The sequence below is a fragment of the Ascaphus truei genome, chromosome 21, assembly GCF_040206685.1.
Source record: "Ascaphus truei isolate aAscTru1 chromosome 21, aAscTru1.hap1, whole genome shotgun sequence".
Classification (NCBI taxonomy): domain Eukaryota; kingdom Metazoa; phylum Chordata; class Amphibia; order Anura; family Ascaphidae; genus Ascaphus; species Ascaphus truei.
The window spans coordinates 11,218,444-11,231,594 of NC_134503.1; the positions used below are offsets into that span (position 1 = coordinate 11,218,444).

Here is a 13,151-nt window from a genome sequence, read left to right on the forward strand (position 1 = left end):
AAATGGTGCCGCGAATCGAAAGGAGGAAGGCAGCCACCACAGCGACGTGCCTTCCCATCAGGTCCCATAGACCCAAGAGCGCAGCAAATCTATATGGGGCGGATATTTTTGCCGCTCCCTAGGCCCAGTCCTAATGAGAAATCGGCCACTGAACATAACCGCTACATAAGGCCTTGGCCATGTTTGGCGCTTGCTCACTCTCGCTTGCTGCCGCTCGCTCTACCAGGAGCTTTTTGCTGTCCTGACAGGAGACAGCAAGCACTTGGGAGGCGGGTATCACTGTGTGTGTGTGTCACTTGGTAGCTGTCAGTGTGTGTGTGGTGTGTGTGTGGTGTGTGTGTGGTGTGTGTGTGGTGTGTGTGTGGTGTGTGTGTGGTGTGTGTGTATTATATAATATTTTAAAAATTAAAAAAAGACATGTTTTGAGACTAAATTATTTATTAACATTGTGCAACTTTGATAAATATATTCACGTGCACGCACACACACACATGCATACACACACATACACATACACATGCATACACACACACATGCATACACACACACATGCATACACACACACATGCATACACACACGCACATATGCACACGCACACACGCACATGCGTAGACACACATGCATACACACATGCACACACACACATGCATGCACACACATGCATGCACACACACACATGCATACACACACACACACGCATACATGCATACACACACACACACACACACACACACGAGACAGGGATCAGGGCAGAAGGGGGACAATGATCGGGCAGAAGGGGGACAGACCGTCAGGGGGCGGGCCGGGGGCGGGCGCGTCACTGGCCGGGGGCGGGCCAGTGACGTCACTGAGCTGGTTCGCCCTCATTGGGCGAACCGCTCACGTGACCGGCCTGTCTCGCCGGCAAGCGGGGGAATTTTAAATTCCCCTAAGACCTGCGCTTCCGCAAGCGCGCGGAAGCGCAGGTGAGCCCCTACTAAAGCCGCTCTAATTGCGGCTGTAGGGGCTCAGTGCTGAGCGGGAGCGCGCGTCAGCACACTTCCGCCAGCAAGCGCCAAACATGGCCAAGGCCTAAGTGTGGGTCTTCATAAGGGAAAATGCCACGTTTATTCATCTATTGTTGCACTATACGAGGTCACAATCAGACACGCACTTTCTATTCAACTGACTGCCCTTTGTGTTGAACTTTGGAAAGTTTAGACTTTCCAACAAACTGCATCGGTTGTAAGATTGTATCAATACAACGTTAATTTGTGTCTATGGGATTTTATTGCAAGATACAGTGATTGAGGTATCGCTTGTTATTTCCGGCTTGCACCGCTGACGTAAATTTAGCAGAGCAAGAGTTCTATTTAGGTCAGGTCATACTCCGTGTCAGTGTATAGGGCAGTCTGGTTATGCTCCGTGTCACTGTACAGTGCTTTCTCATTTAGTGCTGCACCATTTACTTTTCCCCGTATGAGATATAAAACTATAGTTCACTGGGGTTTTGTGTTTGCCTTCCTCTGGATCAATGTACTGTAAGTACGGATATAGGATAAAGTATCTGTCATCTAAATTTAGCATAGGTTGAACTTGATGGACACGTGTCTTTTTTTCAACCTCATCTACTGTGTAACTATGTAACCTTATCAAAATGCCCACCTGACGCAAACTACTTTCTGTTCCCCGAGCAAGTATGAGATTTGTAAATAAATAAATAAAAAATAATAATAATAATTGCATTTAGCTATCAAAAATGCCTTACCAGGGCTCTTAAACAAAGGAGGGAAGGTAGTATGTATTGCTGCTTTGTCTTATCCTAAATCTGCTATAGAAAACAAAGGAGGCTTTAAAACTCATTAAAAACGGCATTGCGTTGAATTAAAAAAAAAATGGAATATTTATAAGATTTCACGTTTTGTTGCTGTTACTTAAGAAGGTAGCCACCTATATGGCCACTTTTTTTTTTTTTTTGGGGGCTTGATCCATGTAGAAAACTTTCTGAGAACCTGTTACTGGAAGTGAGGGTTGGAAACGCCTATAGCCTGATTATTGCAGGAAATTGTCCATGGAGATCAAATCCTGTATTGTGTTTATGAAATGGTTTCCTAACCACGTGTTTCACTTTTATGTGGCAAAGAATTTCATGTTTGTAACGACTGCTTCAAAGTTCCCAAATCCCTCAGTATGGCAAACTGTATATGTTTGGGGGTTTCTGCGCAGTGTGACCTGCCAAAGAACTGGTATGTTAGAACTTTTATAATATGGACCAGGAGGGGTCTCTGGAGAGTGGAATCCATTTTGTTTATTTGCCTCCATTTTGTCTGTCTAATTTTTTTTGTGTTTTTCTGTCAGGTTTTTTTGTGTGTGAGAGATGTTGCAAGTATAGGTTTGCTGATCGGGATTCTTAAGATCATTACTTCTTGACCAAAACACCCTCTAGGTTGTGATTTAAACGTGTCCTATGTCTGTAGGCGCTGATGGGGGATTTTTAGCATCATGCCTTTTTGACCCAAATACCAGTAAAATGTGGTTTACCGTATCCTGTTTCTGTAGCAGGCAAAAAATACAGTTTGGGCTAGTTATAAGTGACCTTTAATCCTATAGGCTTAAACAGAGGAAGTCACCCCTCATGCGCAGGGATTGCTTAAGTGACATTATAATCTGCATTTTCAGAGAAGGAAAAAGGCCTTATGTTATAAAGATTTTCCCCAGCAAGAAGCACATTAACGATGCACACCTAGGCTGTTAAAACTTAACACGTATTGTGCTTTGGTTAAAATAATGGTACACATATACATTTAAACCTTCTATCCAAAATTAAACAGTGTGTATCGTGTTATTTGAAAGCTTGATTAATAAGGAGTGCAAATATAAGACTCTGTTTATTGATCCATAACCATCATTATTATGTAATCATAGGATACTTATATATAATAATCCTACAATGATGGATAGGTGTATACTCCTGTGTACAGTTATAATAGCAATGCTGACATCAATGCTTCAACAAACACATTTACAATGTCCCTACCACAGGTGAAAAAAATCACTTATTACTGGGATATTAGTTAACTAGTGGTCCTGACTGTATGTGACTTGATGCTATGTAAGAGATATGGGTCAGAGACACAGCTTACCTAATTACTAATATATAAGGTGTATATGCACAATAGGCATAGTCTATGGTGAGTAATTAGGTAAGCTGTGTCTCTGACCCATATCTCTTACATAGCATCAAGTCACATACAGTCAGGACCACTAGTTAACTAATATCCCAGTAATAAGTGATTTTTTTCACCTGTGGTAGGGACATTGTAAATGTGTTTGTTGAAGCATTGATGTCAGCATTGCTATTATAACTGTACACAGGAGTATACACCTATCCATCATTGTAGGATTATTATATATAAGTATCCTATGATTACATAATGATGGTTATGGATCAATAAACAGAGTCTTTTATTTGCACTCCTTATTAATCAAGCTTTCAAATAACACGATACACACTGTTTAATTTTGGATAGAAGGTTTAAATGTATATGTGTACCATTATTTTAACCAAAGTACAATAAATGTCAAGTTTAAACAGCCTAGGTGTGCATCGTTAATGTGCTTCTTGCTGGGGAAAATCTTTATAACATAAGGCCTTTTTCCTTCTCTGAAAATACATTACATATCAGCACATAGGTAGCACCCGGTATCCACCTTGATATCTTAGGCTACAATCATATTATACAAATATCAAATTACATACATTAGTGAGCGATATACTTTATATGGTTTTTACATTATAATCTGCCTAGCAACTAATGCTAGCCTTTGTACGCAATTTTGTATAGGTGTACACAATTGAGTACTGCTCTCACCAGTCATTGCTTGATGCTCCTTGTGATCACAAGTATTGTGAATCAAATTACTCAATATATCGAACCTGTGTTGGCTCTTGTCTGTGTGCGAAGAAGCTGACATTCAGAACTGAAAAGTAAGCCAGGGAAGGAAAGCTGGTTGTCGCTCATAAAATACTACTAGCTTGGTTTCCATTTTGGTACAAATTTGGGACTAATAGGAGAGGCAGAGTTACAGCAGCAAAACATGTGAAGTCATTTTTCTTTAAATTTGTCCTGTACAGTAGTATTAGATAATAGTGACTGTTATTTATTTTTGTTATTCCAGTCAGTCATTTTTTAATGTTTTAAAGCATCCTTTGCTTTTTATAGCCAGTTTTAGCCCAACACCTCAGCAGTGCAAGATCTTTGGCAACAAATGATCACAAAATAGGAAAGTGTTGCAATGTTACCAGCTGTTTGAGCTGCAAACTGTAACAATAGATAATGTTGCCTTTGTAATATAAGGACACATTGTAGCTGCTGAGATACATGGACTGAATGAATGATTGAAACGGGAAGGCGGCCATCATGTTAGGCACACAATCAGGATTTTTACAGACTTTAGAACTGGATTGCCAGTTTAGGGAACAATGTAGAATTTTACATTGTCGCATGCTCTACATACAAGGAAAAAGAGGGGAAGTAGTATTGCTTCTTTAAGAAGTCAGGCTGGTTTTGTTCAGTAGCGATTTAGTATTATAACATGCATGTGCTTGTATGATTTCAGCCTCCAAGTACATTGAGAGTGACCCTGCCAACAGAGATAAGAGAACTCCTGTGGCTGTTATCAAGCAAGGATTTGAGCCTCCCACCTTCACAGGCTGGTTCCTGGCTTGGGACAATGATTACTGGGCGGTTGATCCCTTGGAGAAAGCCTTGGCAGAACTGAACATGTGATGGCGAATCTCGATGTTCCCAGCAGCCCCTGTGCCTTCACTGCCTACGAGCGAACCACTTTATTCCTCAAGAGACTTTCCTAGCCCCACTAGTTGTGCAATAACCAAGACGTTGGTTTCAAGTTCCACCTTTTCTTCCAATTGTACTTTGAGTATTTAAAAGTAATAAAGCTTGAACTGATTCTGTCCAATTACATTGTTTTGTGTTTGTCGATTTTTAAAATATTGTTTATTAGGAGGGTTTCGGGTAAACACTTTTGAAAAAGCAGGACGCTTCTGATACAATGAAGCAAGAATCGGAAGGTTTAAAACACTCATTTATTTTCCAACACAGTGGTATAAATCTGCAATGCTAAACGTAGTACGATACATAGCGCAATTGCAATATAAAAGATGTACCAGGCTTAAGTGAAATGCTGAACATTGAGTAAGTCCTCAGGATGGGCTTTTTATTTAGCTTTTCAAATGTATAAATGTCTTGGAACTTATTTTATAAGGGATGATTGGAAGTGATGATAAAATGTGCTTTTAAAGCACAAACCAATTCCTTGGGGTGGCAGAAAAGCTACAGTACTGGAAACAAGGACGGCTATGATCAATGCTGGAGTGTTGGTGCATACAAGGCAATCCAAGGAGAGCGTAAACGTGTGCTATCATAAGAAACCATTCTCTGTGTTGGACAGATAGGCTGAATGACGCCACCATTAGACGATAGGCAATTCTGGTGTTGTGCTGCTCATGGGGTGGGAATGGATTAACCATTTAATGTCTGTCACGGTCAGCAATGTAACTGTGCTGGTTTCAGCCTGGAGGTTTTAAATTGCCTCCAGATTCTGCATTGACGTGAAACAATATTAAACACCCCTCTGTGCAGAAGTTTGCATGTAAAAAAAGTATTTTATATATATCTATATCTATATATATCTCTATCTCTCTCTGAGGTGAAACATACCTACTGCAACTTATAAAACTGCTCCTTTTTAGTGGACCTCACTTGATATAAGGCACCAGTGGAGGAGTGGCCAACCCCAGTCCTCAAGGGCCACCAACAGCTCAGGTTTTCAGATAAACCCTGCTTCAGCACAGGTGGCTGTCAACCTCACCACAGTAACAATATGGTGATTTTAGATAATAAGCTTCTAAATTTGTTTATGATCTGAGAAATATTTAAAAACAAATGTAACAATAAAAAATTAAGTCAATAAAAATGGTGGTTGTTTCCTCATTAATGCAATGTAAACAAATGTGTGCTACCTAAAAATGTCTTTTGTATAATCTTGTTTTTCATATACGTTTTTAATTATAAATATATTACAGAATTGAAAAAGCTCAGAGACATGTTAATACAAGATTTTCTCCCAGCGTGTGCCAGCCATAAAATTGTATCTAGTCGTTGCGTGGGATTACAAAAACTATGCATCTTCCTCCCTTTTGAGTTCTACCTCCTTATCCGTGAGCGGTGATAATTACTTCCTGGCCCCCATAATGCCTTGCAACAGGTCAATGGGCAGAGGGAAGATGATGGTGGAGTTCTTCTCTGCTGCGATGGTGGTCAGGGTTTGCAGGTAACGCAGTTGCAGCGCAGCAGGTGACTCGGAGATAACAATGGCGGCTTCCTTTAGTGCGCGAGAGGCATTCATCTCGCCTTCTGCTGCAATAACCTGTGGAGGAAACGGACACAGAATGGGTCTCGTGTTCATCTTTTGGAAAGTTGTGTGTCCGTACGCTATGCATTTGGACACCAAGATATCGTTACCAAATTTAGCATGATGGTTCCTGACCTCTAGGAGCAGGGTATTGTCTATATGTTTGGATACGATTTGGATGCCATTGTGAATCAAGAGAGTGGACTGAACCATTCAAAACTGCACTGATTAACCAAATTTGGTAGGATTGAATTTATAAAATCCACGTTTTGCACATTGGTCAATTTTATGTTGGATGCTCCAGAGTGGAGGTATGGTTTTTGTGCCTGATGGAAAAACCAAAAATCATTTACCCAACAGCATTACAATAAAAATACATACTGTTTTTTTTTTCCCCCCCTCATTAAGAAACACCAAAAAATGGACAAAGCGCTGCGACACGAAATGCGTTGGTGTGGGCTCTCCGCACGTGTATGTGCTTTTTTTATGATCCAATAAATTAGATCATTCATCTTGGTAATGCTCTGTTAATCATTTTTTCACCTGCATGGAAGTAGTGCTGTTTTTTTTGTTGTTCACGCTTTTATATATATTTGAATCCCCTTTAAAATAGGAAACGTATCAAATTAATTCTAACAGAATGCAATTGTAAAGAGTTTTAGCCCCATTTCCCTCTACAAAAAACATAATACTGATTTGTAGTTACATTGTCCAATATTTAAATAAATAATACTGTATGCAAAGAAAAGTCATTTACATGTATGTTTGTATATGTGAAGTGAAAGGTGTGGAACAGTCATAGGGGGCAGTTAGGTGTGAACAAGCATCTATATATTGGACAGTACATATGCAAATCCTATTTCCAGAATAGAAAGCTGTCAGACCGAGTCCTATTTATATACACACCCGGTGCAGTGTATAGGTGGATGTTCTCTGGTCTTCCCAGTCTATTACAGAATGCAGGAATGTTAGGTTAAAATCCTTTTAATGTGACTCCTATACGTGATCTATTGTGATTTTCGGAAAATGTTTATCACAATGCGCTGCTCACAATACAGCAGCAGCAGCAGCAGCCCCTGTAACCTGCCCGTTCTACTAGTACATATGAATATTCCGCTGTGTTATTGCACATATAAACTGTGATATAACCTTATACAATGCATACCAGATGGAAGAGTTGATCTATTGTTTTTTTAAATGTTGTTTTTAGTGGAGTCCTTGTCACTATTGGGGTGTGGAGTGTGAGATAGACCACCATAGGAGACAGGAACCTCCACGGCAGTCCTGTTGCGAGAGCCAGGCCTGTTAGAGCAAAGGTGAAGAGAGCCAGAGCTGTGTACAACCACAGCCGGTTTATGAACAGGCTACTTAATAGTTAAACTATTGATGCTGAAATGTTACAATTCGTAAATGGTTTATTTAGAAACATTATTTCCCAGATCCCATGTAATGCAAAGCGAACGCTAGATTACAAAGCAAAATGCGTGCTTCTCTGTCTGTGCCTGTCCTCTCAGGCAGTGAAGGGGTTACTCCAGTGATTCTCATCGCATAACCACATGAGGTGTGCAGGATTTTCCTGTTTTCGCCTCCCTCGGCCATTTTTCATTCCCAGCGCTGCTCCTTGTTCTATAAAACAGTGTGTCCGTTTGCTATACTGATTTCCTTCAAGTCCCTTTTACACCATATGTATGGAATGGCTCTCTGAAAGCTTTGCACTTTTTAATGCACTTCAGTCTACAATGAAAAGCTAAACTTTAAGACGAATAGTTTAGAAAAGATCAAATTCCAAAAGCACTTGACCAGCTCCAACAAAATCACTGCAATTCAAAGAAAGCGGCCTGCCCAGGACTGAAGAGGTGAAGCGGTTTGTTTTTACTACAGTATAAAAGAGTATTGGCTGTTCAGGTACAATTGGATTTACAGTAAGTGTCAATTCTGATTTACTACATTGTCTAGATCTGTGGCCAGATACATTTGTCTGTGTATGCAACTGTGTAAATATTTTAGTAATATATACCACAATAAAATTATTTACTTCCATTATTTTTTAGCAGATTTTAATGTCCTTTCAGATTTAGTACTTATTTTCTTTATTATTAATAATATGTTCTTGTATAGCGCTGCTAATGTTACGTAGTGCTTTACAGAGACATTTTGGAGGCACAGGTCCCTGCCCCGTGGAGCTTACAATCTATGTTTTTGGTGCCTGAGGCACAGGGAGATAAGGTGACTTGCCCAAGGTCACAAGGAGCCGACACCGGGAATTGAACCAGGTTCCCCTGCTTCATACTCAGTGCCAGTCAATGTCTTTACTCACAGAGCCGCTCCTTATTAAACCATAATTGTTTTCATAACTTTGACAAAAAGGGGCCAGGCGCCCTGAAACCTTGCATCCGCTTTGGATTGTAAGGAAAGAAAGCGACAGAGGTCACTGAAGTCCCCTATTAGTTGCACTCATGGCAAAAACAAGTAGCATAACTATAAGATACAAATATCCTCAGTATGGACTCAAGGTCCCAGGTGAAATTAAATAATAGCTAGAGTATATAATATCCACAGATGGACAAATAACCATAATCCTTTAAGGACCATGTATCTTTTCCCTGTGCACCAGGCCTTCTCTATATACTGTATTATTTTTGGATATTATGGTTTGAGCGACGTCCCCACTCTCTTGTTTTCTACATCCGCTTTGGATTGACAGACCATTAAATCATCTGGAGTCTGCAAACCCCTTTTTGGGAGTATGTAGTCTCAATTTGTTCCTCGAATATCTTATAGTGTGCTGGTCTGCCAGCTGTTCTTCATTGAGCCTAGTGCAGGGGCGGCCAACTTCCAGTCCTCATGGGCCACCAACAGGTAAGGTTTTAAAGATATCCCTGCTTCAGCACAGGTGGCTAAGTCAGTGTCTCATTCGTTGACTGAAGCAGTAATATCCTGAAAACCTGACCTGTTGGTGGCCCTTGAGGACTAGAGTTCACCATTCCTGCCCTACTCGGGTTACTTAGCTGGCAGAGATACCGGACCTGTGCACTTACGGATCACATTTGCATTAAAAAAAAACTCCCCAGAGAAGGGGGAGTGCCAGCTCTCCAAGAACTTCGTCATAACTTTGTCACCTGCTCGCATGCTATTTATTGCATAGAATGTCTGTAATGATTCATGGGAAAGGGAGTGGCTCAGTGAGTAAAGACAGTAACTGGTTCAATTCCCGGAGTTGGCTCCTTGTAATCATCCTTGTAATCATGGGCAAGTCACTTTATCTCCCTGTGCCTCCGGCACCAAAAAACATAATTGCAAGCTCCACGGGGCAGGGACCTGTGCCTGCAAAATGTCTCTGTAATGCGCTTTGTAAAAACTAGCAGCGCTATACAAGAACATGCTATTATTATTATCATCTGAATTATGTTTATCATCTGATTTATGTTATTGTGGAATAACCTATTCTCACGTACGGCACACCTGTGAGCATGTGATCTGTATATGGGACAAGGCTTAATGCACATAGCTACCTAGGAGATCCAATCGGAACTTTGCAAGGTCCCTCAAATGAATATCTCCCCTGTCCCAATATACCACCATCTGTCACGCACAGCACACTTGTGACATATTGCAACCAGGGTTAATACACACAGCCAACTCACTGCCCCTCTCTCCTTCGCCAGGTACTTCAAATGAGTTCATATTTATGTGTGGAAGAATGGTGCTCAGAAATACAGGGACCTATATCCTTTGTAATAAAGGGAGAGTAATGCATACAGTGGGTAATCTCCAATGTAAAAGTACTAAACCTATAGTGGGGCTCTAATACACCCTGAAGGTGGGGGTAGGTGCACAGAGACACACCCCCTTACCTCATCGGGCTGGCCCCAGGTAAACGTACTCACAACTCAATGTCCCCAGTAGCTCTCTCCACAAGCGTGCAGCTGTAAGGAGAATCCAAATGCAGCGCACAGCAAAGGATAATAAGGAGCAGGTCTGGCAAAAAATTCCTTTAATGTGAGGCCATAAAATAGAGGGTTGCAACCCTTCTACGCGTTTCGTGCACTTTATCAAGAAGTGTCATACACAATACATAGGACATTTAAATAGCAGCTGTCTGCCGATTTGGCGCCAAAAATCCATGACGTCATAAAATCTCATTACCAATGAACATAGTCCCCGTGGCGCATGAGCAGCGGGGTCCAGCCCTTTGTTGAAATCTACATTTCTATTCACACATGCAAACGCTCGTGCCCAACCCTTCTGCATTGAGAGCCACATAAAAGCCGCCCCGTTTCATCAATTACCCCGACTGTTTTACAACTTAAAAGAAAAAAATAAGAAAACCTTACTTTTGACTTCCCAAACTTTGCCTCAATATATAAAAGACCTTGTAGCCGTTTCTACAATACTTGGACAAACGCCATCTCCACTGTTGCATCTGTGCACTCGGCATACACGCCTTGAATATATCAAATATGACCATATAACCTCTATTTTTGCATAAGAAACATATATCGGTCATTGGCACCTCCTAATCATTGTGATTCGTATCATTTGATTCATCTGATTGCAACTGTTACAAATATCAATTTTTGTTATTGTTGCAAACTGCTGTGAGGGAGGGCCCCGGATATCATATTTAATAACTTTACCCAAAGCTTTGTCTTCATCTTGGCCGCCCCCCGATACTCTGCAGAATCCCCCAAAGAATGCCTTTCAGGGTATGTTTAAAAAGGGTTTACTCTAGTGTCAGGGAGGCCATATCTCATCCCCCCCACTTACAAAACCAGATATCCTTTATCTTTAGGTCAGCACATAACTAGGTTTGTCCTGCAATAAAACAATTCATGTATTTTGAAGACAATTTGTAACCAATGTTAACCTCTCGTGTGCCAGATTGATTAAAATACTTAATTTCTGCCATGTTCATTACACCTATAAAATGAGTGATCACTTAAAATAAAGGGATGCAGTTGCCGTTTGTGGCTATATTGTAGTAGGATACTTTTAGCGATGCCCTCCGTCTCCTAACATTGGATTGGGTTCAGAGGCTCATTCTATAAACCCCCGAAGAAGTCAATGGGAATTTTAGGCCCTGAAAAAAAATGTCCAGAGGAACACTTCATGGTAGAGAGAATGACCCCACTTACTGAGGCTGAGAGAATAGTGAGGAATGAAACAAATATCCTGGGTGTGCCGGGTTTTAAAAGGATGAGAGACTGCATTGTTTTGGTAAATGACCAAAATATAATCACCAACCATTTCTCTCCCTGCAAAAGACTTCACAACAGTAGATGGCAGAACCCACTAAGGGGTTAAAGCAGCATCTGTGCTTTAGTCCCTATGAATTTGATGCAGTCTGCTTAATAAATGGGATGAATGTGACGAAGGTGAAACCACTTTAGCATCAGCACATCCATCCCAACATGTTTGAGGGCTTGAAGCCAAAAACTAAACACTACAGTGTCAGGACTGGGTCACGTGTTTGTTATAAATTAGGACGTGTAAATGGGTATATACCGACCCATACAAATTGCATATTTATTTCTTGATAAAGCATGCACGAAAATAGAAAATGAGAAATTGGCCATGCTTGGTAATGTGTTCATCTAGGATGTATTGCTCTGGCTGGGAGCCGTCTATCTCTACACAAGGCACAGCAGATATTACTTTCTGATTGTATAGAGCAGGGGGGGGCAACTCCAGCCCTCGAGGGCCATCGACCGGTCCTGTTTTAAGGATATCCCTGCGTCCGCACAGGTGAATCAATCAGTAGCTCAGTCATTGTCCTGAGCCACCTATGCTGAAGCAGGGATATCCTGAAAATCTGATCTGTTGGTGGCGCTCGAGGGCTGGAGTTGGCTACTCCTGGTATAGGGAGATGTAGGTGCATTAAACGGTGTGTAACCGGCGTATGCTCGGGAGTTATCTTTAATGGATACACAATAAAAAAAACATACCAGTATTGCAATATACAGGCACATAAAACTGATTGACAAACATCCAGAGACACCGGAAGAGCCGGACAAAACCCCAAAATGAAGCAGAGGATCCTGTTTATCACACGAAGTGCACTCAGCACAGGACTATTTAATTCATTGGGTTTGCTCCAGACTGTCGGCAATATAATGGAGTAATAGAGTAGTTTAAAGAACTTCTACATTTGTTTCAGAATGCTTCTTCAGCATTGAAGGACAGGCGTGCCCCAATGAATACACCAAGGGACAAATGTACCAAGCGGTTTTATTCCAGAAGACACCGTCCAGTGCCAGAAGGGAAAGCACCATTCAGTAAACATTGGCCAAAGTCCAACATATTGCTTTGAAGGTCTCCGGCAGCAAAGGGGTTAAAAATCATGATCTGTGCAGATTTGAAAGAAAATTAAAACGTGTCTACGCCTAACTTCCCGCGGGGACGACGGAAACACATGGCATTCATTTAAAAGAACGCGCCATCCCGGGTACGCGCCGCGTCGCCAGTTCTAAGGAAACTCAAGTACAGGTTGGGGTCCCACCATCGGGTGCTTGATATGATGGCAATAGCATGCTGGAGCCCAACAAGTGTTTATATCCATCTTCCCCTGCAAGCTCAATGAATGTAGATCTCAAACCACAGTAGGGTACCGTCTCTATTCGGGTTTCATTTTTAATCACCGTTCCCCAGAGAATGGAGATTACAGCTTTCCTGACTCGGAGAAGCAGCTTCACGACATAGAGACACAGTGGATTTGCAGCAAGCATAGGCTGGCCTC

At 41.4% G+C, this 13,151-nt stretch overlaps 2 protein-coding genes across 6 annotated transcripts in view; one reads left to right on the top strand and one right to left on the bottom strand.

Annotated features, from left to right (window-relative positions):
• GSN (gelsolin) overlaps window positions 1–4,960 on the top strand; it is a 51,508-nt gene extending 46,548 nt beyond the window's left edge. For all 5 annotated transcript variants that reach the window (XM_075578965.1, XM_075578962.1, XM_075578964.1 and 2 more), the window contains one exon: window positions 4,601–4,960. In XM_075578965.1, the coding sequence (XP_075435080.1) occupies window positions 4,601–4,770 (170 nt within the window). In that variant the 3' untranslated portion in view covers window positions 4,771–4,960. The remainder of the gene's footprint in view (window positions 1–4,600) is intronic.
• Window positions 4,961–5,068: 108 nt separating this feature from the next.
• STOM (stomatin) overlaps window positions 5,069–13,151 on the bottom strand; it is a 42,482-nt gene continuing 34,399 nt past the window's right edge. The window contains exon 7 of the mRNA XM_075578967.1: window positions 5,069–6,430. Coding sequence (XP_075435082.1) covers window positions 6,236–6,430 — 195 coding nt within the window. The 3' untranslated portion in view covers window positions 5,069–6,235. The remainder of the gene's footprint in view (window positions 6,431–13,151) is intronic.